The sequence below is a fragment of the Polypterus senegalus genome, chromosome 1 (assembly GCF_016835505.1).
Source record: "Polypterus senegalus isolate Bchr_013 chromosome 1, ASM1683550v1, whole genome shotgun sequence".
Classification (NCBI taxonomy): Eukaryota; Metazoa; Chordata; class Cladistia; order Polypteriformes; family Polypteridae; genus Polypterus; species Polypterus senegalus.
This window is the reverse complement of record NC_053154.1, coordinates 126,176,189-126,203,063: the sequence shown is the minus strand read 5'-3', so window position 1 is coordinate 126,203,063 and position 26,875 is coordinate 126,176,189. Positions and strand designations below refer to the sequence as shown.

The window sequence follows — 26,875 nt, the reverse complement described above, 5'->3', positions numbered from 1 at the left end:
GGTTTTCTTAAAACAAAAAAAAACCAAAAAAAAAAAACAATAGAGTTGGAAATTTCTGCTATGGCAGAATGAGAGCAGCAGCAAGCCTTGGAATTAAATGATGGGTTTATTAATGATAAGAATTGGCTTTTAATTAAGAAAATCGTTGGTGGCCCCGAATTAGCTGGACATCTGTTGTCTCACTGAACATGTCATTTCTGTTTGGGTGCTATTTAAGGAAAAAATGAAGCAAAAGCAAAATAAATAAATGGACAAGTCAATATTTTAAAATAAAGGAAAGAAATGTTAATTAGCAGCAAAAACTTGTCACTAATTAAGAAAAGGGTTAGAATGAAAACCTACAGCCACAGAAGCCATCCAAGACCATAGTTGGAGAACACTGCTTTATGCCATGAGGAAAGCTATGAGATGGATCCAGAAGTATGAATTCATTTTTAGCTTTATGCAGCAGCCTTCCTAATCACCAGACAATGATTGAATAATCTGGATGAGATTTAATGAAGCCTTTGGGGTAGTGAGCCTCTGTCAGGTGCTTTGTAACAATTTTAAAAAATCCAGTGGTGTTGTGGGTTGCATTACTGATTTTGTGACAGTTTACACGTTATACTGAGAGGGTAGACTAAAGACTAAATTGCAACCAATAAAGTAGAAAAGACTACAACAAAATGCAAAGACAAAATCATTTAATTTTCATTTTTACATGTATGTAAGTTCAAGAAGGGCTAGTAATACAAAACAGAATGAGCAGGTACAAACATCATTGTAAATTCAGAAGATTAAGAATGAAACAGAGGAAGAATAATAAGGATGGATAATACAGTTTTTGGGAAAAATGTCTGGCACTTTATTTAATATATATTTATTAAAATCTAACAGAAATGTAGTTAGGTCCTTAAACAAAAGACATGTTTTTTTAATAGAAAAATATTAAAGAAAAATAGTTTGTAGCACAAAGTATTTTTGTTAAAATATTTTATTTCTGGTAGGTGTGTGTAAAACAATTTAAATGAGAAATATTCAAGAAAGTGTGACTAAAGTTATATATTTTATGAAAACACAAACAATTTCTTATTGTTATATTTTACATAAAATGAATTGCTTATTTTATGTGTGTAGTGTAATACACCAAATATTATCACCTCAGCACTGCCTCTGTGATGTGCTAATGTGCTGCAGTCTAGAAGCCAGGAATTCTTGGCCACTTGTCTGTGTTCACACACACAGGAGGACATTCAGTTTTTCTTTCTTTCTTTTTTCTGGATGCACAGTTTCTGATTGGTCCTTTTACCAATACAAATCTCTAGAAAATCTCTATTTTCACTGTGTCCCTTTTAATTATAGCTGTTTTTGCTTCATTTTGAAGTGATGTTCCAGAGTGGAACTCTTTAATTTGTACTTTATTTGAGCAATTTTGAACATGAAATAAATTATTTATTCATTAACAACTGATCATTCTATGGTATCCATTCACATGAGGAATGATGCAAAGTAGATCAAATAATGTATTTAGCTTAGCAAATTAAATACACAACAGGAGAGGAAATGGAGGGAAATAAAGAATACACATAATAAAACATGTCCATCTAGGCTTTTTTCAACATGCAGTGTCACTGCCTTATAGGTGTGGTTCAACCTACTAAGAATTAAACAAAGCACTCACTTTAAGCCTTTCATCTCTGTCTCCCACTGTCTTTCTTTCTCACTGATGTTCTGTCCTTCCTTTTCCTCATCTCAGTAAGTCTTCTTGCCAAACTCGCCTCCCAGCAGTAAGCTTTTTGCCCTGAAAAGGGCTTCATAGAATCCCATCTTGGACTCTTGCTAGGGAATGTCCTGAAACCACTTTCAAGGTGAAGCTGAGGCTATTCACTTTGACTACAGGTACACTGTCCCTTCACTTCTGATCCCCATGGAACCTTTAAAGGCTCATTTTTCCAATGTAACCTCTGAGGTATCTGCCTCCCAGCTGGGCACTAAGTACTGAGTTTAAAAACAATATGGTCTAGACTCCTATTCCTAACTGTGATCTTGTACTTACCCTTTTCTATCTTATCTTGGTTGCTTTTTTACTTTCTCTTTCTTAGCTTTGGTTTCTAGTCTTTTCTAGGCATTTCACTTAATTTAAATTATAAAGGATAATCACAATCACAGTACTCAGTCCAGGTGGAAGTTTCCACTAAGGTGTATGATTTTCAAACCCAAACTCTGCAACTTCTGTGTATTATAATGATGATAATGATGTTTCAACATCTAAAGCAATGTGTTACTCATTATACAGTATTTTTAATTTTATTACAGAATTAGCATTGAGACATGTTTTTCCTGAGATCCACTGGAAGGGTATTTGCTAATATCTGATATTAATGAACATTACTTACGAACCTGTATATTCAGGTCAGGTTCAATAGCTATATAGTATGCAATATGTAGTATTGTTTTTCAGTTGAGATGTAAATTTAACTGAAACTCATTATATTTATTATGGAGTCTTACCCATTAAATGTTTTTTTGTATTCTTTTCAGGTTGTAAAAGGATTATATAACACTTTGGTGAAAAAATGCAAAAAAGCAAACTGTAACTTGAAGCCAAAATAGCAAATATTTCTACAGCTACAGTAAACTTACCAGGTGAGCTGATGTAAGCTGGAATAAAAGTGATCCAAACAGCACAGAATATCAGCATGCTGAATGTAATATATTTAGCCTCATTAAAGTTGTCTGGCAACTTACGAGCCAGAAATGCAAGAACAAAGCAAAGTAAAGAAAGTCCCCCAATATACCCTAAAACAGCATAAAAGGCAACATCAGATCCTACATGACATTCTAAAATTATTTTTTCTTTGTAATATTTCATATTTTGGATAGGGATTGGAGGAGATGATATTAACCATACAGCACAGATAATGATTTGAGCAAGTGTTAAAATAAAAACACTTAAACGCTGCTGGGTTTGTCCAAACAATTTCATTAAGTTATTCCCCGGCAGGGTGGCTCTAAATGCCATTAACACTACTATTGTTTTCCCCAAAACACAAGAGATGCACAACACAAATGTTATGCCAAATGATGTATGTCGTAGCTTACAGGACCATTCAGAGGGCTGGCCAATGAAAGTAAGAGAACAAAGGAAACACAAAGCCAATGAAAATAAAAGAAGGAAACTGAGTTCAGAATTGTTTGCCTTTACCACTGGAGTATGACGGTAGTAGTAAAATATAGTTGCAATAATTATAGTTAAAAATATACCAAGCAGAGAGAGTATAACTAATAGTATGCCCATAATTTCTGTAAACTGCAAAAACTCAATCTCTTTGAAGACACACTGACTCCTTTTTTTGTTCGACCAGTATTCAATAGGACATTTTATACAGTCAATGGCATCTGAAAAAAAAAAAAAGGTAATATTAATCTTACCATTACCACACACATGCAATTAAAATGTTGAGCTAATAAAAGTTTTTTAAAAAAATGAAAAAGCCTGTTGACCATGGTGGTTAGTGCTTCTGCTTCACATCTCAGCACCTGGATTTGACTCCAGGCCTGGTCACTTTGTAAGTGGATCTTGGGTGCTTTCTAAGTGCAAGAATTTTCTTTGCATGCTTTAGTTTTCTTCCACTATTCAAAAGGCAGGCAAATTATGTTTATTTAATTACCTAAGTTGACTGGATATTAGTGAGAATGTGGATGTGCCTTGCAATATAATGGTGCCAACCCAGAGTTGGACTCTACTTTATTCCATATGTTGCTGGAGCAGACAGCCACTCGTAGCAACACAATACTTAAGAAAGCAGGAGGTTTAATCTAGTTAATGCATGAGGTATATCTTAAAAAAAATGTAATTTGCCACGTATGTAGATCATTAAATGATATAATAAATCCTATTTTTAAATGTTTCTTTCTTCCATTTTCTTATTCAGTTATTTTGATTCAGAATCACATGGATCTGGCATCAACCCCAGCTGCAACATTGCCACCAACAATGGACAGGGTATCAGTCCAACAAATGGCATACTCACTTGTGCAGAGTCAGTTTAGTTCATTATAGAAGAATTTATAATGTGTTGTGTTTTAAGTCTTTTAAAACTTTTAAAATATCATTGCTTGAAAAGCTTGCAAAAAGGTAGATTATTCGTCAAAATAGTGAATAAAAACAATTTCTTTTTCAATTACTATCTTCCTCAGTTAATAGTGAAACATTTTTCTAGTTTCATATCTTTTTCTATAAAAGAAGTACCTGTCTGATTGCTGATTTCCCCTTCAGCACATGGTAGACAGTCAAAACAGCAGACTGGCTTTCCTTTCTGAACAGCTTTTCGAGTTCCTGGAGGGCAGCTCTCACTGCACACTGATTTAGGCACCTAAAAGAAAATGACAGTGCCTTTAGGATATTATAACAGTTATAACTGCCACTACAGCCAAGATGTTATTATTGTTAATTCAAGATTAAAGCTACATGTGTTGTTGGTACAAACTGTTAAGTTTTCATGGCAGCATTTTGCCATGCAGTAGATGTTAGTTGTTTATGTGGTTTAAATGAAATGCTAGATGTTTCAACCGGTTCTGGACACCCTGTCGCACACACATCTACACATCTACATGGGGTCAAATCAGAAATATCAATTCACCAAGCACATGCTTTTTTTGGAATGTGGGAAGAAGCTTATAGTGTCCGGAGCAAAACCCATGAAGACAGTGACTGAGGTCAGGATTTATGAATCCAGGATGCTGGATTTATGAGGTAGCAGCACTTACACTGTTTCTTTCACCTAAGATTTATGGAACATAAGTAAATTTCAATTTTATTATATGAAAATGTTGCTCTAATAAATAAGACAGGAATAACAGAAACTACACCCTAACCATTTCAAACTAAAATCTAGGAAATGATACTCTAGGCTTTTGTATTAAACGTGTCTAATAGGACAGATAAGAATGATTGTCTCAGTTAAATTGCAGCGTTATTAATTCTTGTGGACAACTTAACACAGGATATTTCAAATAGAGTGCTTCTGTATTTTTTCTAAATTGGGCCCTGTTGGTATCAATAAGTTAAAAAAGTATTGTAGAAAGTGGATGATAGCTACCAGTTTTTGATTTCCAGCCCACACCATGCTTTTATTGTTCATTTTAAATTCTTGTCCCTTTGGCAGTGATGCATCGTAATAACCAATGGTGATAAATTCAGTCCCTCCATCTTTACTCCAGTGCCAATTTACTAGTTCATATATGCCTGCAGGGTCTCCATTCTTATCAAAATAGACACTTTCTCCATTTGCTGTAGTGAAATTAACTGTTTGTAAAGACTGTGACACCTAAAATGTAATGAGAAACACAGATTACCTTTAGAATTTTATAATCACTTGCTGTTTTTATTGGTCTTTTTTTGATCTCCTTACTTCAAATTTTTTAACCTGAATTTCTCACCTGCCATGACTGGATGCTTGTTTGATTTGCACAAGTCATATTGTCAGGACGGGTATCATAATTTTTACAACTAAACAGATGATGCAGAGAATAGGCAATGGCATATACTGCTTTGTATACATTGTTTGAAATCTGCAAGTCAGAAACATCTGTGAACTGATTTTTTATTTCTCCCAAATCTTCTGAACCTGAGCAGGGGTTAATAACATCTGTTTCATTTTTATTGGGCAGAGTACATTTGAAAACGGTTTCCCAGAACTCTTTCAAAAAAGTGTTGCCTGGTGAATCTGAGGGATGAACCTTAAGTAGAAACTCTTTCAGGCCTAATATTTCAGCATTGGGAATTGAAAATCCAATTGCTCCTCCAAGAACTTTGAAACCATCTCCAGATGCAAGATATTTATCTGTAATCCAGGATTCACTGCCTATCCATTGTAAACCAGTAATATTTTGTAGGGATAACTCTTTTAATAAAACTGCCATGTCTAAATGGTATGTAAAAGAAACCACAACCTTTGATAATGATTTTTTGATGACTTCTACTAGTGCTAGAATTTTATCTCTAGGCTCATTTCTGGAAAAAGCCTCAGAGTACTCGATACAGACTCCCTCTTGTTGTGCAACCTGCACAAATGTTGCCATTCCATTGTTGCCATAATCATTGTCACTTCTTATTGCTCCTACCCAGGTCCATCCAAATTGTCTTACAAGTTGTGCCAAGGCTCTGCTTTGATAGTAATCACTTGGTATAGTTCTGAAAAAAGCAGGAAACTCGTTCCTATTGCTAAGACATGCACATGTAGCAAAATGGCTGATCTGAACCAAAAGGAAAAAAAAGAGCAGTAATCATTGTGCAGATGGAGCATACAGAAACAGAAACTTTAAAAGGTAAAACAAAACTGAACACTCATTTATTTATGTAGAACCATGAAGAAGAACACACATACCACAAAAGGCATCAGGTTACCATTTGTGTTAATTGTCTCAGTTGTCTATGACTGAAGAATCTCCATAACTGTTCTATTCTCAATAAAAATGTGATCAGACATCAGAGGTTAAAATGCTCACACAATAAACCAGAGTGAACTTATAAAGTGATCTCCATTTATACTGTATCTTATTTGCAAATATTACACCGTTTAGGGATAAAAATGATTTGACCTATAGTCACAATATGTAGCTAAAGTGATTTGAAGCAAAATCCTGCTCTAAAAATATTGTATTTTTGAGTCTGTTGTATTACACTTTTCTCTATCCATGTCAGATTTTAATCTTTCATAAGCACTTGTAGCTACAACTTCCTATGGCTGAGAATGAAACAAATGAAGCAGCTAGTGATAGATTTGATGCATTGTGCCATATTAAGAATTACATCTAGATGAAAATGAGACAAATACAAATCGAAAAGGAAAGTAGATAGTCAGCAAAACAAGTTCACAAAATAATTAGTCTAAAACATCGGGTTAGGTAGAACAAAACCTCAATAAGAAAAAACTTGTGAAATTGCTAGGTTGATTGTAGTCAAAATGTGAAAATGAAATTTAAAAGCACAAGAATCCAAAAACAGGACACAGTAAAGATGTAAAGGCATATAGCAAATAAACATTAAATCAGGCATCTATTTTACCTAAACCGTGCCATTTACTGCAAGTTAATTGCGTTTCACAGGAAACATGTCACAGATTTGAAATGTGCACTTAATAAATTTATGGATCCCTTTAGGCTACAAAAAATAAAATGGAATTCTCACCACTGGTATGTGAAAAGGTCCAGTTGTTGATGAAATCGCAATAGTAGGTGTAGATGCTGACTCTCCAATGATTGCATGAACAGTATTTTGCTTTTTGCATGATATATTGCTCTGTTCTTCCTCCTGGCCTTTCATTAGAGTCATTGCCGATTTTATCGACAGTGTTATTGAACCACAAGAATCAAAAATGTTGTATCCTATAGAAATTCCAGGTAGTATATCAGATCTGTTATTTATTTCTTCTATTGCGAAGATCATTGTCTGTGCAAATTGGAAGTCTCTAAAATTTAAACTTAAACAGACACCATTAATGCTGTATTTTCAAGGTGCATTAATAGTTGGCATTATGCAGTGGCACTAAACAGAGTAAAAGAGTTAAAATATAAAGTCAGGAAAAGCCTATATATCTAATAGGAATTCTTTATTGGTTCGTCAAAGTGCAAGTTTTAATTGCTAGCTAATATTTATTTTAAATACATAAAACTGCATAATGGAACATTAACAAAAAAGTAAGTGTCTCACAATTTTCTGACATTTCTCCTCTTCAGTAATCATAATAATCATCATTTGACATTAGTAAAAAAAATCACAAAGTAGAGACCTTCACTTTAAGATGTTCCGATATTCCCGTAAGTGTTTTAGCACAGTTACTCAATAAACAGTGAGAGAAAATTCAGAACAAGTTTTGAATATAAGACCAAATAATAATTCGACTTCCTCATAATTGGTAACTTTTTTTTCATGTTCTTTTGGTTATAATTTTAGTAACCTATTAAATCTACCACATTACTAATATTACCCTAATGTGAAGTCTGGTTGTAGTAATTTGATAAAAAATGTTTTAAATCCACTATCATTTTTTGTAAATGTTTTCTTCAATGCGAAAAAAGGAATTTCAGCTACAATTTTCCTAAATTAAATGTGGTACATTATTAATATTACTATTGTTTTCATTATTTTTATTTAACAATGAGTACTTTTACAAATCATTGATGACTTTTTCATATATATATATATATATATATATATATATATATATATATATATATATATATATATATATATACACTCATACATTTACAGACATGTATACAGTCTCCAACAACAACATTCTGTGCATAGCATTCTGTATTAATTTGAAGGTTGTACTTACTCTTTACATTTCACTACTTCTGGCATAGTTGTAAAGTTAGCCTTTATGCCATCCCAACTACTGTGAAATGAAAAGATTCCTCCAATAATAACATCACCTTCTTTTGAAAGTTGTGGATTCCCTGGTTTTCCTTGTAAGATACACTCAGGTTCTTTTGCCTTTGTTTCAAGAGCAAGCAAAAGTATATTAAAGAGCAACATTGCCAAGTGATCCCATTTTAGGATTTATTCCATTGGCCTATTTATACTATATTTACTGCAAGTCTCAGTAAGTATCAAAAAGTGATGTTGATTAAAAGCAGTAAATCTCTAAGGTAATACAGTTTTAATCAGCTTCAGTAGAGCAAATAAACAAAAAAGAGTAACCAAATTGCTGTTTCTCATCTATGGCATTTTAAATTGTAACTACAGGATAAAATAACCTTAGATACTGTTCTTTTAAAGCCCGTTTTGTAAATGAATATATTTATTTTTTAAGTGTTTATATATATTCCTATTCTTTGTACACATACACAAAAACACTGTTCCCCCAAGGGCTATGGATAAAGCTAAGTGGAGCATGCTGGAGTTGGGGGGGTTCAGAGGAATATTTGGATCATGAAAACTTTGTTCTTGCCAAGTAGATAATGTATCTCCATCATGTGTTTTCATGGATCATCATGCAGTCAAATTTATATTTATGTTTTCTGTCTGCAAAATACAGCTGGAAAATGGGCAGAAAGCAAAGAAATACATAAAAATATAAGTCTTAAAAATAATTACTTAATTCCATATCATACTGGTCTCAAACAGGCTTCCTCCAGTGTAGGGTTATGGGAGGGCCTATCCTGACAGCATTGGGAATGTTAGATATTTACTGTTGCTGCAGAGGATTCTGTGGTGCTCAAAATTTCACATGGAACTCCTTTTTGTGATTGCAACCCCATACTTTATTTCAAACTCAAAACAAGAAAAGAAAATGTGCATTCACACAAGAACATCAAACCTGACTATAGTTTTTCAAATAAGAAGGCACTCCCACCCTGGGAGCCAGAGATCAATAAAAAATCAATAATGTCCTCAGTGTTGGATCAAGACTTTGGAATTCCCAGTAGCTGGTTTACAACATAGCCTGCAATGTCCTGAAAGACACACATGGCAAGATAAGTCCATCATGTTGGTGTTAACAATGAAGGCTAGCCAAAATACAATAGAGTACCTTGTAAAAGACATTTGTTTTGAGGGCCTAGAGGTCAAGAAATTTCTGTTGCTCTACCGCTTTGAATTAAACTTTCTAGAGGCCTCAGGAATGTAAGAAAATAAGAGACACAAGACTGAGCTAGCAGACTCTGTTGTTGCTTTTAAAAAGGTTCCATTTATTGCTCAGACTCTTTTGATGAGCCAGGCAAAGTGTTTGCATTTTTAGTCACTAGTGATTGTCTATGTGAAGTTTGCACATTCTCCCTACATCTGGTTGGATTGTCCTCAAGATACTCTGGTTTTACTCCCCACATCCTTAACGATGTGCATATTCTTTTAATAAGCAGGTCCAAACAGACCCCTTTAGAGTATGAGATTGTCCTTAATTGGGCTCTGGAATAGACTGACTTCTTGTCTTCATCTTCTACAGCATGCATGAGTCAGTTATGTTACATTATTTTATATTATGTTATATAAGAAGTGTTGCCATGGAAAGGAGATACCAGGAAGAAAGGGAGCAAAAAGATGCAAGCACGGTATAGCCCCTTTGGGAGAAGAACTTACACTTGTAATAGGAGAACCCTTTAAATACTACTGTGGGATGATAGCTGACAAGGGGCCATCTGCCATTTACTGTATTTGAGGACAGGCAACTTCACTGTTATCTTTTATGTCTGGCCTTCTGACCAGAGAGCTGGACTGGTGAAGGCCTTGGTAAATTCCCCGAAACTGCAGGTGGAAGCACAATGTAATGATATAGTACAAATGCAGACACATGTTCTTTTATGAGGAAGAAAATGAATAAACCAGGTGTACCTAGTTCATTGGGACCAAGGAATACAGAGAGACATGGGTCTAACAGGGGCAACACTGGGTAAAAGGCTACAGGACTCTGAAAGTGATTTTGGAGAACTGCCTTAAAAGCAGATCACGAATTCAGTATACAGTTGGTCCTTGGGTATAGGTAAACTAAATATGGAGTGTAGAGGTGTTATGGGTAAGTACTAGACAGGAACAACGAAAAACAAAACAAAGGCCGTGGCTAATAGATAGAGTGAGTCATCAAGAGGAAAGAAAAGGGGAGCTGTTTTTGACATTGTGGCACAGTGTTCAGGTGAAGGGGCAAGTGCATAAGCAACCCCATTGAATATATTGGACGACAAGCATTAAAGATAGACCTAGTCCAAACCAACAGAGATATATTTGAAAGGGCATATTTTGTTATTTGGATTGGCTTTCCATTCACATTGAAACAGTGTTTTTGGATAATTTTGAAAATGCAGCCAAAAGTGTATAAATTACAAAACACAGGGTTTCGCGTAGCAGTGTGGATGGGAAAAATAGATAAAAATAAAATAAATGTTTATATATAATTAGCCTGTAATGAGACACTGACTTCAGCTTGTTCTGATGACACCCTCTGTGATCCCATCTTTACTGTGAAGATAGTCCCTTCCTGATATCTTTGCATCAGCCAATGAGTACTTTGCATTGAAATATTCCAATATTTTGCTCTATTTTCTCGGGACTCCCAATCTATATTTTCTAAGGCCATGGCAACTGCACACTCACTTGTAATATTTGAAAGCAGTTTTAATTCTTTTTGTGTTTAGACAAAGAATTAGGTTTAGGGTTTTTTCTCTCATTCTTTACACATTTTAGTTTAACTTGAGTTTGCGCCATAAACAAACCAAGTGCTTGTCTGTGCATGCCCAATAGGGTAGGTTTACGGTACAGATTTTTAGCATTTTAATGTGGATGACAAATTTCAAAAATAATCTGAAAACATTAGTGTTGTCGGAAAACTTCTAAAATGAAAACGGCCTTATCAATTTGTTTTCTGTTTATTAATTTGGTACATTGTTTTTATTTATATCTCCCTTATGTTTACTCTTTGTACAGTTTCATTCTTTGCTAGATTAATTCTTTTGTCTCTTTCTCTAATTTTTAGATCACTTATCTTGTGGGGACAGATGTGTTTCGTAAAAGTGAATACACATCTGAGGACAAAACATTTGTTGTGAATAGAAGCAAAATCTGGCACTGCAATCGCTACATTCACAGGGCTTCCTCATGAAACACCCACCCTTAATTCCTCCAGCCTTGTCAGTGGTTTACTGTTGTTGTTAGGCAAATTTGATGATTCTGGTGTTTTGAGTACTGAAATCTGCATCTACTGTGGCTCTTTGTTATCAGCTCTGTAGCGGCAGTCCTTTTGATGATGTGTGACGCACCGTTTATTTCAAATGCATATTTTGCAGTTCATGTTTTCACAAGCATAGCTGCCAATTCTTTCGACTCCTACACCATTGTTGTAATGATAAACAACAGAAAGCACACACCACACTACAACAACATATTCTTCATGTTTACAACTCGCCCATTGATGTCTTTGAATGCCACTGTATAATCTGATGTTACATAAAATTTTTTTGCTTGTAATAGGTTGTTTATTCTTAACATGTGCAATGTACTCGCTGCACAGGCAACACACATTTGTATGCCTTATAGTTTTTTTTAGGATACTTTTTAACAGCAAATGGTTCATCATAAACCACTGCTTGCGCTCTGTCGGACAAAGTTAACAAGAGCAAAACTGCTTTTTGCAGTTTGAAATCACCGCTGCTAATTGATTGCCGCCTTTGTGAGGTGTTGGATTTGTTTAGAAATGAGACATTCAGTGAGCTGTCTAATTCTACCACCCACTTTTAAGCAAAATTCACTCATGGCCATCTTCAGATGTATATATTATGTGACTGGCTTCAGCAAAACTATGAGAGCACCAATAACCCTTGGTGCTGGAGGAGTGCAGAAGTCTGCCCTAGGGATCTGAGGGATGACTATGAGTGCGAGAAGGAAGATGGAAGTACAACTGACCCCAAGGGGTCTGGCAGACACTGGTGGAGGCAGCCAAGACGGGGGTCGGTAGTGTGAGAACTGCGGTGGCTGAAGTCTCTCCTGCTGAGCAATTCTTGGGTGAGCTGGAGAGACTGAGATGGAGCTGTGCTTGGCTGGTGTGATCCCAAATGTCTGCCGCAGGTTTTAATTTTGTTTTAGCCTTGTTTTGAACATCTGGATTTTACCTGATTTTATGGGTTATTTATTTATGAACACTTGAAGCACTGCACTTTATGTGGGCACTGTTTTGTTTTTGGATTTCTTTTATTGAATAAAGGCACTTACACCTTTTTCCACAACCCTCTTGCTTCGTTTGGTGCCCTCATTGTCCAGTTCATCCGGTTATATTACAGACGGTGTTGGGTCCGAGAGGCTCCCTGAGGAGAAGCGGAAGCATGGAGCAGAACCCACATAGTCACTATACAGTATATATATAGGAAAAGGAGGAGTTTGTGAGGACGTGCTGATACAGCATATTAATACAACCACCAAACGACAAACCACCCAGATTGGGACCCATGTGTAATGGGTCACACCTCAGCACCACACTGCAACAGTAGGAGGTTTTTGCATGGTGGCTAGAGTGCCAATGCTGCCGCTAACCCCCAAGTTTTCCCTGCAAGTTGGGGATTCACAGGATTTGGAGCAGCAACCTTCTGAGCAATTCAACCCCAGGGTGAGAGGGGGCTCTGTCACTAACAGTATTGTCTCTTTCTGTTCCCACAACCAAGAAAAGACACCTGATGTGGACAACTGACTCCACACCTTCTGCTCAGAGGACTATATAGTCGAAGTGCTCACAGAAGGTGGTGTCACATTCTGGACCAATGCTCGATAGAGTTAGAGCTCTCAACCAGTTAGTGACAACAGCTCTTTATTTAGCTTTATATGTGCCATTGGGCACAATTTCTGTATAAATCCTTTCTATTACTTAAACAGGATGACTTAGCTAAAGGATCAGCTGAATTATCAACTATCCTAACACATCCCATGCCTCACAATAATAAAAGTCTTTATAAGTGTTTGTTTCTCTAATGCAAGCAGCATTACAGTTTGCATAAACTTCACATAAAGGTTGTCAGTTATACATGTACACTTTGTCTAGATTTACGCAGAAGGGTGAGGAATCACATTATTATTAATATTATTAATAATATTATTATTATAATCATTGTGTTTTAGTAGATCAACTCATTCCTAATAGTGACTAGTGTATCCTGTTACTGAAGTGTTGCTTGCAGGAATCAAGTCCACATTTATGATATGGGAGTGCCAAAAAAAGATTATAATATTTAAGTCAAAGTACCTTGAAAAGAGGTGGTGTCTGCATCAATGAAGCATGTAACACTACTCTATAATCAAGGGCTTGTATCCATTGTTCTGTAAACCTAGTTACTAATAGTGATAAAATATCCACATGACAGTGATTATTGTTGTGGTGTTTCAGTGACAAAGATGCCTCAACTTGCTATTCTAAACATGATATTCTATATGGTGTTCCACAAGGCTCTATCCTGGGTCCGCTGCTGTTCTCAATCTATATGCTTCCGTTAGGTCAGATTATCACAGGTTACAACACACAGCTGTACTTATCAATAGCACCTGATGACTCCGACTCTCTCGATTCACTAACTCAATGTCTTACTGGTATTTCTGAATGAATGAATAGTAATTTTCTCAAACTAAATAAAGAAAAAACTGAAATTTTAGTAATTGGCAATAATGGATTCAATGAGGTTATCAGAAATAAACTTGATGCAGTAGGATTAAAAGTTAAGACGGAAGTAAAAACTTAGGGGTAATTGTTGACTGTAATCTGAATTTTAAATCGCATATTCATCAGACCACTAAGACAGCATTTTTTCACTTAAGAAACATAGCAAAAGTTAGACCTCTTATATCATTGAAAGATGCTGAGAAATTAATTCACGCTTTTGTTTTCAGTAGACTAGATTACTGTAACGCACTCCTCTCAGGACTACCCAAAAAAGACATAAATCATTTACAACTAGTGCAGAATGCAGCTGCTAGAATCCTAACTAGGAAAAGAAAATCTGAACAAATTTCTCCAGTTTTGATGTCACTACACTGGCTGCCTGTGTCATTCAGAATTGACTTTAAAATACTGCTTATGGTTTACAAAGCCTTAAATAATCTCACTCCATCTTATATATCGGAATGTCTGACACCTTATATTCCAAATCGCAACCTTAGATCTTCAAATGAGTGTCTCCTTATAATTCCAAAAGCTAAACTTGAAAGAAGTGGTGAGGCAGCTTTCTGCTGTTATGCACCTAAAATCTGGAATAGCCTGCCAATAGGAATTCGCCAGGCAAATACAGTAGAGCACTTTAAAACACTGCTGAAAACACATTACTTTAACATGGCCTTTTTATAACTTCACTTTAACTTAATACTGATACTCTGTATGTTCAGTTCTTCATAATAACTATTCACAGTGGCTCCAAAATCCATACTGACCCCTACTCTCTCTTCTGTTTCTTTTTCCGGTTTCTTTGTGGTGGCGGCCTGCGCCACCACCACCTACTCAAAGCATCATGATGCACCAACATTGATGGACTGAAAGCCAGAAGTCTACGTGACCATCATCATCAGGTCCTTCCATGAAAACCCTAAATACAAAGAGGACTGTTTGACTTATGTTAGGTAGATTGCCCAGAGGGGACTGGGCGGTCTCTTGGTCTGGAACCCCTACAGATTTTATTTTTTTCTCCAGCCTTTGGAGTTTTTTTTTTTTTCTGTCCACCCTGGCCATCGGACCTTACTTATTCTATGTTAATTAATGTTGACTTATGTTTATTTTTTATTGTGTCTTCTATTTTTCTATTCTTCATTTTGTAAAGTACTTTGAGCTACATTTTTTTGTATGAAAATGTGCTATATAAATAAATGTTGATTGCTGACATTTTACTAAAAACATTAACAGGACTGAGATTGGTAATAAACTCAGAGAACAAGACATCATCAGCAAAGGGCATTTGTAATTAGAAGCACATTCTCCTGCAGTGTGAGGTGTCATCTTAAAACAGTTTGTAAGCACAGGTTTAATGTACATGGTGAGAAGTCATTTTCAAACTTTTAACTTTGCAGCAGGAAAGTATATTTGAATTGTATTGCACTTGCCACTTTTTACATTTTGTAATAAATGCTTTTAATGATAATGAGGAAACTTAAACAGGTAATTATTTAGCAGTTAAGAAATTTTAATATCCATCCATCCATTCAACCAGCAATCTGCCAAACCCACTATTTCAGAGCAGGGTTGCTGGGTAGCTTTGAATCCATCTTCACTTTATTTACTGTAAATAAATAAATTCAAGTGTGATGAAATGGAAAAGAAAAGTAATTATTGTCACAAGTATTTGACCACAAAACATGAAAGGTTCATAATATTATGGGTTGCATTTGCATGGAATAATATAGGTATATTCATCATGTGGAAAGAATTGAAAATAATCATCATTGCTGAATTATTCTTTGTGCTCCCTTGTAACCTAATTTGTTTCATTAATCGACTGCCCCACTAGGGGGGTAATCTTTTAGGATTACTATGTCTCCATCAGTAGTATTTTCAGACATCCATTTTTTTATGAATGCGTAGAAGCCAGATAAAAAAATGAGGATGCAGTCAACAATTAAAAAATAAACTGAGCATTTCTGAGAAACATTTGAACAGCATCCTGAGACATTTTCTGCTTTCATTAGTAAGACATCAGATAACTGACTTTCTCATGAAATTGTAGACAGTGTCAAATTGTAGGCAGCAGAAAATTTAGTACACATTTTGCAAATAGTACATGATGGGTTAGTACAGTATATAAAAAAATAATATTTGCACTTCCAACCTTTGTTAGCACTACTTGTATGTCACAGTGCACCATCCACTCTCATGTTTTTGCTAGATTTCACACGTTCAAGAGTCAAAAAGCATTCAATTATTTTATTTTTCCCATCAAATGTTTCTTTGTATTACTTTCTGGTTTTAACAAAATAACATAACATTTAGGAATAAAAATACAGAATAATAATGCAAAACTTGATGCTAGAATGGCAAATATTTCCACAGCAACTGTAAATTTCCCCGGAGAGCTGATATAAGCAGGAATAAAAGTTATCCAAACGGCACAGAATATCAGCATGCTGAATGTGATAAATTTAGCTTCATTAAAATTATCAGGAAGATTTCGAGCCAAGAAAGCCAGGAAAAAGCATACTAAAGAAAGAATTCCAATGTATCCTAATGCAGTACAGAATGCTACTGCAGACCCGAAGTCACATTCTAAAATGATAATTTCTTTATAAAGCTTAACATTCTTAGAGGGAAATGGAGGTGAAGTAGCCAACCATAGAGAACAAATCAGGACCTGTATTAAAGTAAAGGTACAAACACTGGCTCTCTGTTGGTTTACACCAAACCATTTCATGATATTATTACCTGGAAGTGTAGCTCTAAAAGCCATTAATACAACTACTGTTTTTGCCAAAACACAGGAAATGCACATGACAAATGTTATGCCAAATGCTGTATGACGCAACATACAGGAATATTCAGTGGGTTGACCAATGAAAGTTAGAGAACACAGGAAGCACAGGGTCAAGGAAAAGAGGAGAAGAAAACTTAGTTCTGCATTATTTGCTCTAACAACAGGCGTATCCCGAAAATAAAAGAAGACCAGTGTGATGAACATGGTAGCGCTCGCTCCCAGGAGTGAAAGTGTTCCAAGCAAAATTCCCATGATGTCGCCGAATGACAGGAACTCCATGTTTTTCAAAATGCACAGGTCTTTTTTCTCATTTGGCCAGAAATCAAGAGGACATTTCAAACAATCAACAGAATCTGTTAAAAAATGAAAACAAATTACTTATTATTTTTTTTACCCATAATGTTTAAACAAATTTAGTGACCTCAAATGTAGTATATTTTTAAATGTTTTGGAAGTTGCATTTTAATCCTTCAATGATTAATCTGTAACTAAAAAATACATTTCCTGTTTGGAATCAAGGCTGTTTTACTGTGTAGTAAGTAGTATGTCATGTAAGTTAATATATGTCATTTTCTATAGGCTTATAGAGTCATTAATATCACATGTACAGAGTATAAAGAAATTTTACTTTCATGTGCTATGAACATGCAACATGTTGCCATATAGTCAGTGTATGCCTAAAGTTGAAACAGTTGCACTTCAGTTCCACTAAACTGTATTCAACATTTTAGTTGACTCATTGTAGGCACAAAGTTTCCACTATAAATCCATCCTTCCATATTCTGAACTTAGACTTTCCACTAGAGTGTCATGAAGAATCAGTCTCCCTTAGCAAGATTCAGAGTTACAGTGCCAGTTAGCTTAACCAACATATCATAGGCATGTGCTGTGAAATCACAGAACTCATAGTAAAGCTATGTGGAAAACTGGACTACAGAGGCATTGTTAATAATTAAACCCTGATCTTTGGAGAAATGCGATGACAGTGTTAGCAGTCAATGTGCTACAGAACTATCTGAAACAGGATTAAAAAAGCAAGTTGACACATGTTTGAAAATACTTACATGCTTTGAAATTATCCAATGTCACTCACTATTTAATATGATTTATTTGTTTATAACACTACTATGATTTGTATTAAGTTGGTTGCTTATGCCCACCCTAGAATTATGAACTACAATATTTTCTAAAGATATGCATAGAGCCCCTCCAGAACAGGGACATAGAACCAACTCTTAGATCTGGGCCTGGTGGCAGAGTCACACAAGTTGTGCACTCGGACCCAGTCCAAAAATGCTGCGCGGAGCTTCTTGAAAAATACCAGCTTAACATTATATATATATATAGATGGATCACCTAGAAGGATTGGGAGAGGGTCTACGCCTACCCCAGACCACAAGAGGGCAGCCGCCCTGGTTGGTAAGTGGTCACGGGAATGCATGGAAGCTCAACCCTATAGGGGCCCATGGCTACCGCCAGGGGCTGCCCATACAAATGAGGAGCCCTGGACGTCAGCACTTCCGATAAACCCGTAAGTGCTGCCGGAAGTATTACCAGAGACAACCGGAGTGCTTCTGGATGCTCATGTGGCGGAAGTGCCACAGGAAGCTCATCAGGAGGCACCTGGAGCACGTCGGGGTAGGAATAAAAGGGGCCGCCTCCCTCCAGTCATGAGCCGGATTCGGGTATACTCCTCTGTATAAAGTAATTACACTGGAACTAGAGTTTATGATCAAAATAGGTTTCTCTCCTTCTGTGAAGATGCCACATGTGAGATGCCCTAGCAAGCTGTAGGGATACTCACACTTCCCCTACTACCAGCCACACAGTTGGAGCTTGTTACCATTGTTGAAAGGTTCATCGCAATTCAACTTTAAAATGCAGAGAGGAAAACTGAATGTTGCTTGCATGTTTACATTATACTATACAATACACTATACTACTATACAATACAAATGTCTCAAAGTCATAATTTAAGTAAAAATCACATAGAGTACACCCACATTAATTTCATCCAATTAACATGGGCATTGAACTCCACTAAAGGTTCATCTTCATTTCTCTCCTTTCATGATTTAAGATACACTCCATATTGGGACTTTAAGGATGGCATCTCTTCTGCTCCTCCTTCAGGGTTGCTAAGCATGATGACCTTGGATTAGAACTGATGCTCTTCCATATAAAAGGGTGTTTTGGTCATGTAGTTACAATGCCCCTTTAGCACCTACCATGGGACGTGTACAAAGCACAGCCCCCTGCAAGAACATCTTGTTGCAAACCCGGGACACTCTGGACTGATGACTTGGTCTGGGTGTATCTTAGAATTCCCCAGGAAGTTTATGAAGAAGTTAGTAAAGATAGGGTGGCCTAGTCAGCTCAACTCAGCATGTGGCTACTGTGATCCCCATCAAGATATGAAAATAATGATGATTATGTTGAGGCTGATAAGAATGATGATGATGATGGCTGTTAGTGGGTTGTTGTGAATGATGATATGTTATTGGTGGCCTTGGCTTTAATTGAAGTCTTTCATGGACCAGCATTATAGTTTGTATATGTAAACATTTTTTCTATTTTCTAGAATATAAAATTTTGTACCTGTTGTGTTACTTATTTCACCCTCAGCACATGGCAAACAGTCAAAACAGCAAGCAGGTCTTCCCTTTTGAATAGCTTTTCGGGTTCCGGGGAGACAGCTTACACTGCAAACTGATATAGGCACCTAAAAACAGAAGGATACAGGTCTTTTTTAGTTCTCTTTTTTAATCTTTGATTAGAAATCAAGACTGTTTAAAAACCTGATTTAAAATCCTGAAAATTACAATGGTACAAATGTAAGATCTATCCGATCAACAAATAAACAATAAGGACATATATCAGAAGTAATATCTAATAGTGCTTGTTTGCACTGAAGTAATTTAAAATAGCACTTCTCAAAATTGTTTCCATATTCTTTCAATATAATATAAATTGAATGATTTTTTTTTTTTACTTTGGTTATATTCTTGAATAAAAGCGCACATGTTTATTTGATATTTGGACTAAAGTCTTCACACATTATACACTTCACTTAAGTATTAATAATAATTAGGTATGTTTGCAGCATTTCCTGCCTCACATTTCTTTTCATCCTACACTTACAGAGATCATTGTAGACACAGAACACACATGAAATGTATGTATTCCAAATAACAATATATTATTTACCCTATACTACTCCAGGCACCTCACACCACAATAAAGAGACTTGAGCTGGGAGAAGTTTGCAACTGACTTCAGCTCCATCAGGAGGGCAGGTTGGGGGTAGAGGTGGGGTAGCAGGCTACTTGCTGCTTGTGCTGATCGACACATTTGCAAAACAAAAGACGCTGATGAGGAAAGGAATTTAAGGTGTCCCGGGATTACGAGTTTTTCATAGGCTTCAGGGATTCTAGTGTTAAAAAAATGTTACTTAAGTAATTCTTGCTGCATCTGGTAACTATATGCTGCCATTACAGTATTATTTTGTGAGCAAAATCAAAGTGATAATGTAATGATCTCAAACCTACTATTCAGGGTCATGGGCGGACACACACTATCACAGCTATATTGTGCACAAGGCAGGAACCTACCCTGGACAGGATGGCAGTCCACCACAGGGCCCATTAATCACAGTGTCAATTCAGAACCAACAAAATGTATCAGAATGTTGACTAGCCAAACATCAGTCATTCAAGCTGCCAGTTATCTGAAGCATCGCCAATCTCAAAAAAAAAATAAATAAAAACTTACAGTATCTACTTTTAGTGTGCTGGTTGTTATGCTAAAGTATTACTCCTGCTTCTTAATGCATTAATTTCCAATTATTTGTTTGAAGATAAATGCAGTACAGTTTGTGGTGAGTGAAACAGCAAAGGTTTGTTTCTCATATAGTTTTGTGAGGTTTCTTCCAAAAAATCATTTTGTATTCAATTTTCCAGTTGTGAAATGTAAAACTCACTGAAAGTTGTTTTGAGTGAAAAAACATTGCCCCCTAAGAATTCTTTTGCAGCCAGGCCCTCCAACGCCTCCCGATTTTCCACACCCGCTTCTATTTGGCTGCATATTTACATGACCTCACAACGGTCATTTAATGTCAGAGGTATACCATCAGCAGTCACTTTCCTTAACTCTGTAAGCTGATCCATGCCAGGATCTTTCTACAACAGTGTTTCATAAACAAGATATCTCTAATTAGGTCATGTTGATTTGTGATTTACAATTGAAGTGAATGAGAAAGAGTCACAAAAGATTTGCAAAATGTTTGTGGAAAGGGCAGCGATGGGTTGCTGCTTGCAAGGCTGAAACAAACCTGTGGGTGCTGTATATCTGTGAATCTTCAAGGGTGCCCCATCCCTCAGATGATAGTCGGTGGTGGTTCTCCACACAGGGAAACCCCAAAGCAATGTTATGGGAAAAGCCCGCTGTTCCATAGCAGTTACGGGTCATGAAGACAAGCGATAGACAAAATTGCGTCACAAGAAAAACAAGTTTAACAATCACTGTTCTAAGGGTCACCAATGGCCACAAACAAAAGGCCAGTGGATTTTAGCAGGAAAGAAGTGCCCTTGAAATGCATGCAGGTATGTGCAATCTATTTCCACTCCCTTTTACCATTCTGCACCACAATACATTTCCCTGTGCTTTTGCACATGGAGAAAAGGCCTGCAGATGAGGCACAACTACAGTAAATGGTAAAATGGTACAAATATACATATATGGTATAATGGTATATTGTTAAAAACTGGAATGGCATGATATGAACAACAGTCTAAATACATTCCTAAGGAGATGCTGCTGTTTAAAAGGATGAGAGAACTTTTTGCGAAAAAAATGTTTAAAAAGAAATTTCAAGTTTACATATAGTACTTAAAAAACTTTCCCAGTATTCAATATAATCTTATTTAAATGCAATTAATTGTGTCATTTTATTTTTTTCTTGTGGTTTATGTAAAAAGGTTATTGTAAAGCAGTTAACTAAGTTTAAAATAAAAATAATATAGTATACATTGTCTCTTCAGAAGATTTTGGTTATTATTTACAAAGCTCTTCCTAAATAAACTTTTATTTTTTTTATATTTCAAAATACAGTAGTAACAGTGTATAAAAATGCAATTGTAGGCCTAATCACCCTTTGTATTGTATAAACTAGGTATTCTCATGTATCTTTGATTATCCAAATTATTTAATTAGCTAAACCAAACTTGTCCTTAGATAGTTTCAATAATCAATGTTCTACTGTAAAACACACATATATGGGACGTAAGGGGAAAACTGGAGTATCTAGTTTAGTAACTGTCATTGATTTAATATCTCAGTTGTGATATTGAGCGTATAAACATGTTAGACACCTGAGATGTTTTGGTATTTATTGGCAAATGTTTATTTACTTCCCTCATATTATGAGAGAATGTCTGACTAGGTCACTATAATGTTTTCTTCTTCTACTACTACTAGTACTACAGATACCACTGTACCAACTATAAAGTTACAGACTGCTGTGGTATCAATTCTAACTTTCAATCAACATAACATTGATGGTTTTTACCAGTGTCTCTGGATTTTTCACTAATGTTTCTTACATTTGAATTATTTTGTAATCCACCATAAGGTCTTCTGCTGCTTTGAACTACATTATAGTTTACTTTGAAAATGACTTTTGAGGATGCTTCCTTGTTTTGGACTGGCCTCATATTTGTAGTTGCCTTATGCCTTTTGACCTTTGCTTCTAGAATAGACTTTGTCTCTTTATGGCACAACAGGTTGATGAATTGGAAAGGTGGATGGATGAAATTTTAAGCTGTTCATATGTTATGTAAAAATGTATATTTAATTCCATTTAGATATGTATTCACATATATGAACATTTTGCATAGTTTGTCATATTTTTGTTACAATTTTATACTTACAAGAAAAACACTCTACAAGAATAAAATGAGTGATAATCTACCCAGTAGTATTTGGATCAAGGAAGGAACCAATCTTGAAAGTGATGCACCTCGCATTAATTTTCCATCATTACAACATATTGATATGAAAAGGCAATCTGCTAAATGTAATAGGTGTTTATATATTTTAAGACGTATATATCAAAAACAGGGCGGCACGGTGGTGCAGTGGTAGTGCTGTTGCCTCGCAGTTAGGAGACCCGGGTCCTCCCTGCATGGAGTTTGCATGTTCTCCCCATGTCTGTGTGGGTTTCCTCTGGGCGCTCCGGTTTCCTCCCACAGTCCAGACACATGCTGGCTAGGTGGATTGGCACTTGGTGTTTTTGTGTGTGTCCTGCGGTGGGTTGGCACCCTGCCCAGGATTGGTTCCTGCCCTGTGTTTGGCTGGGTTGGCTCCAGCAGACCCCCATGACCCTGTGTTCGGGTTCAGCGGGTTGGAAAATGGATGGATGGATATTAACTCTTAGGCAAGATAATGCTGCTAATTAATAATGCCTTAACTGATTAAATAACACTATCATTATATCTCATATGAATTTAACTCTTACCTTAACACTGCCATTTACCCAAACAATTTTAGAATTGTTCATGATAAATCGTTTATCAGAAGGTAATGATGCATCATAGAATCCAACTGTCATGAATTCAGTGAACCCTTCATTTGTGAGCTGCCAATTTATTAACTCATATCTCGCCACTGGATCTCCATTTTCATCAAAATATACCCTTTCTCCATTCTTGGTTGTAAAATTAACCCTTTTAATGTAATCTAAAACCTGAAGGAATCATTAACAAAATGAATGTTTATAAAGAACAAGACAATTTAATTTTAATATACGTGTATGACTATCCACTCATTCACTTACAGCACCCCCTTAATTCAATGTTAGGCTTATTTTAGCAGCCCTAAACACAAGACAGATGGAATGGCACACATTAAGGGCCCTCTCACCTCTACTAGATCAATCAATATTTGACACTCTACCTCAGTTTGACATCCGTAGGATGATAGAAGGAATGGTGGGGAACTAAACTTAAATATCTCAAGGAAAAATACACATTTATAAAAAAAATTAAAAAAATAAAAGAAACACATACAGACTGAGAAGAATGAGCACACTTTAACCATGCAGTGATCAAGCCGGCTTTCTAAACCAGACTACTAGGGCTTTAAAGCAGCAGTATTGGTCGCGTCATCATTATAGCACCTTTAAATAAATACTGTACATATAAATAGAATCATAATTTTGTTTCTTACCTCCCATGGTTCAATATTAAGTTTGACTGAACAACTTCCAGTATTAGTTTGATAATTTTGACATGAGAAAAGATTATGGAGAGACCATGCTATAGCATATACTGCTTTATAGACATTATTCGAAATTCTTAGCTCGGATACATCACTATATTGATTATATATATTACTCAGATTTTCAAATCCAGTGCAAATATTAGGATTTTCAGATGTGTTTTGGATTTCAAAAGAGCAGCTAAATACAGTTTCCCAAAACTCCCTTACAAAATTGTTCTTCATTATCTCAGCTGGACCAAGCTTAATTAAAAACTCTTTTAAGCCGGGTATTACAGCATTTCCTACTGCAAATCCAATTGCACCACCAAGAACTTTATAACCATTTCCCAAAGCCAGGAACCGATCAGTAATCCATGATTCACTTCCAATCCATTGGAGCCCCGTTACATTCTGCTGCAAAAGCTCTCGCTGCAGAACAATAATATCTCCTTGTGCAAGAAAAGTCACAATTACTTTTGCAGTGGATGTTTTAACCACTTCAACAATTTTAAGAATTTTTTCTCTGGGGTCTGTTCTAAAAAATGCCTCTGAATATGCAATGCAGACTCCTTCCTGTTGAGCTGCTTGTACAAAAGTGGCCATTCCATAGTTTCCATAATCATTGTCACTTCTTATTGCTCCAACCCAAGTCCATCCAAAATGCTTTACAAGTTGGGCCATTGCTCTACTCTGATAATAATCACTTGGTATGGTTCTAAAAAATGCTGGAAACTCGTTTCTATTGCTTAAACATGCACAGGTTGCAAAGTGACTTATCTGTTATATAAAAATGATAGGTTAGTTATAAAAACATTAAAATTCATATGTGAAGAACATAAAGTTGATTACTCTGTTCTAAAATATGTGCATTTGTTTAATCTTATTCATCCATTCTTTCCTTTTTATAAAGTCTTTTATGCAGTTTTTAGAATTTAGAAACATTATATCATTTATAAAGTAAAATAACACCACGTGGAAAAAATATTGTTTACCAGAACATATTTTTTTGGGAGTGATAGGTTACCAGTCCATCACACTCACCCACACCCATACGGCTGCTAATTTACAGCTGCCAATTAATCTACCATGCATGTCTTTGGAATATCAGAGTGGCTAAACAGACAAACTGAATGGATTATAAGAAAAAAGTAATATATTATATATTATATATTATATATATATATATATATATATATATATATATATATATATATATATATATATATATATATATATATATGTAGATGGGCAATGACCATTACTCTTCAATTGGTACAGATTGTGAAAATTTGGCTTTAATTGTTAGATGGGGCTTTTAGATACAGATACTGAAACTGAAGTACTATAACAACGGGGCCCTTTACATGCAATGTTATCACTCCAAATGTACTTAAGACAACAAAATTAACATTAAAAGTAGACAAAGCAGGTCTTACCACAGGCACACGGAAAGGGCCAGAGGTGGTGGCTATTGCAATAGTCTGCGATGATGAAGATTGTGCAATTATTGCATGAACAGATCTCTTGGTGCAGAATTTGTCTGAGATTGTTTCCTGTTGTCCATTAACTAAAGCCATGGCTGCTCTTACAGACTGTGGTACAGACCCACATGCATCATATATGTTGTAGCCCAATGAAATGTTAGGAAGAATGCTGGTATTGTTATTAATCTCTTCAACTGCAAACATCATAGTTTTTGCAAACTGGAATTCTCTGAAATTTAAACTGAATTATTGAATACAAAAGTTTAATATAGGTTACTTTTCATGCATGAGAACATTTATTAGTAGAACCATTTAGATTTGAATTGATATTCTAGGCATGTTAGGCATTACTATAAATTATATTATAAAGTAACGTGGTGATAAAATGTTAAATTATATATGTTACCTTTTGCATAGAAGAGGTTCTGGAAAGGAGTTAAAAGTTGGTTTTGTTGGATTATTGCTTGTGTGTAATGAAAAGATTCCTCCAATCATAATGTCTCCCTCTTTGGAAAACTGAGGGAAACTGAGATTTGCTTGTAGCCTACATAATGGCTCTTCTGCTCTTATTAACAGCACAAGTAATACAACTGCCAAGAATATCATTTCCATTTAGCATCGGTGCTTTGCATATGAAAACTAGCCTCTGATTACATGCTTTATATAGTTTGCTACGTCTCTTGTGTTTTAAGTAAATGCAATTTGATATATGGCACTAATTCCCAAAGTAAGTTTGAGAAATACATTAGATCATTATATTTGTAAATGCAGTGATTATATAATATTTTTTTCTTGAAGTATGTTTGAATACAATAACAATCCTGGATTTCTGGAATCATTTCAAAGCATTCTAATATAGTTATCAACAAAAGCAAATCAATTTAATAGTAACTGCTGAAAATGTGATGAAATATCTACAAGCAATATCTTTAGTTTTAGTGTTTTAAAGCTTCACCTGTCTTCAAATTAGTGTTTGTAGCTACATATTCATTATTGAAGGCCAAGTCAGGGTTTATATAGTTGGCAAAGAAATGATACTGTGCATCCAAATTTCAACACTAACACTTACAAGATTCAAAAGCATTTTTACAAAAAAAAAAAACCAAAAAAACCCTGAAATGTAGAAAGTGTATTGTGGTGTCATTTGAAAGCCGAAACGCTTCTCTCATTTAGTAAATAACAGTCTGTCCATGAAATTGTGCAAATTTGAATCAGGATGTTCCAGGAAA

The 26,875-nt window shown here is 35.6% G+C and overlaps 2 protein-coding genes across 2 annotated transcripts; both read right to left on the bottom strand.

The window, feature by feature from the left end:
• Window positions 1–2,476: 2,476 nt before the first annotated feature.
• On the bottom strand, window positions 2,477–8,687 carry LOC120518307 (extracellular calcium-sensing receptor-like). Its single transcript, XM_039741041.1, has 7 exons — window positions 8,658–8,687; window positions 8,325–8,482; window positions 7,172–7,463; window positions 5,422–6,237; window positions 5,082–5,309; window positions 4,232–4,355; window positions 2,477–3,378 (listed from the first exon to the last, which is right to left on the bottom strand). The coding sequence occupies exons 2-7, from the start codon at window positions 8,348–8,350 to the stop codon at window positions 2,477–2,479; spliced, it is 2,388 nt and encodes a 795-aa protein (XP_039596975.1). The 5' UTR covers window positions 8,351–8,482; window positions 8,658–8,687.
• A 7,669-nt stretch (window positions 8,688–16,356) lies between these two features.
• On the bottom strand, window positions 16,357–26,207 carry LOC120518300 (extracellular calcium-sensing receptor-like). The gene is made up of 6 exons (XM_039741027.1): window positions 26,053–26,207; window positions 25,599–25,887; window positions 24,130–24,939; window positions 23,420–23,647; window positions 19,504–19,627; window positions 16,357–17,258 (listed from the first exon to the last, which is right to left on the bottom strand). The coding sequence occupies exons 1-6, from the start codon at window positions 26,139–26,141 to the stop codon at window positions 16,357–16,359; spliced, it is 2,442 nt and encodes an 813-aa protein (XP_039596961.1). The 5' UTR covers window positions 26,142–26,207.
• Window positions 26,208–26,875: the final 668 nt, after the last annotated feature.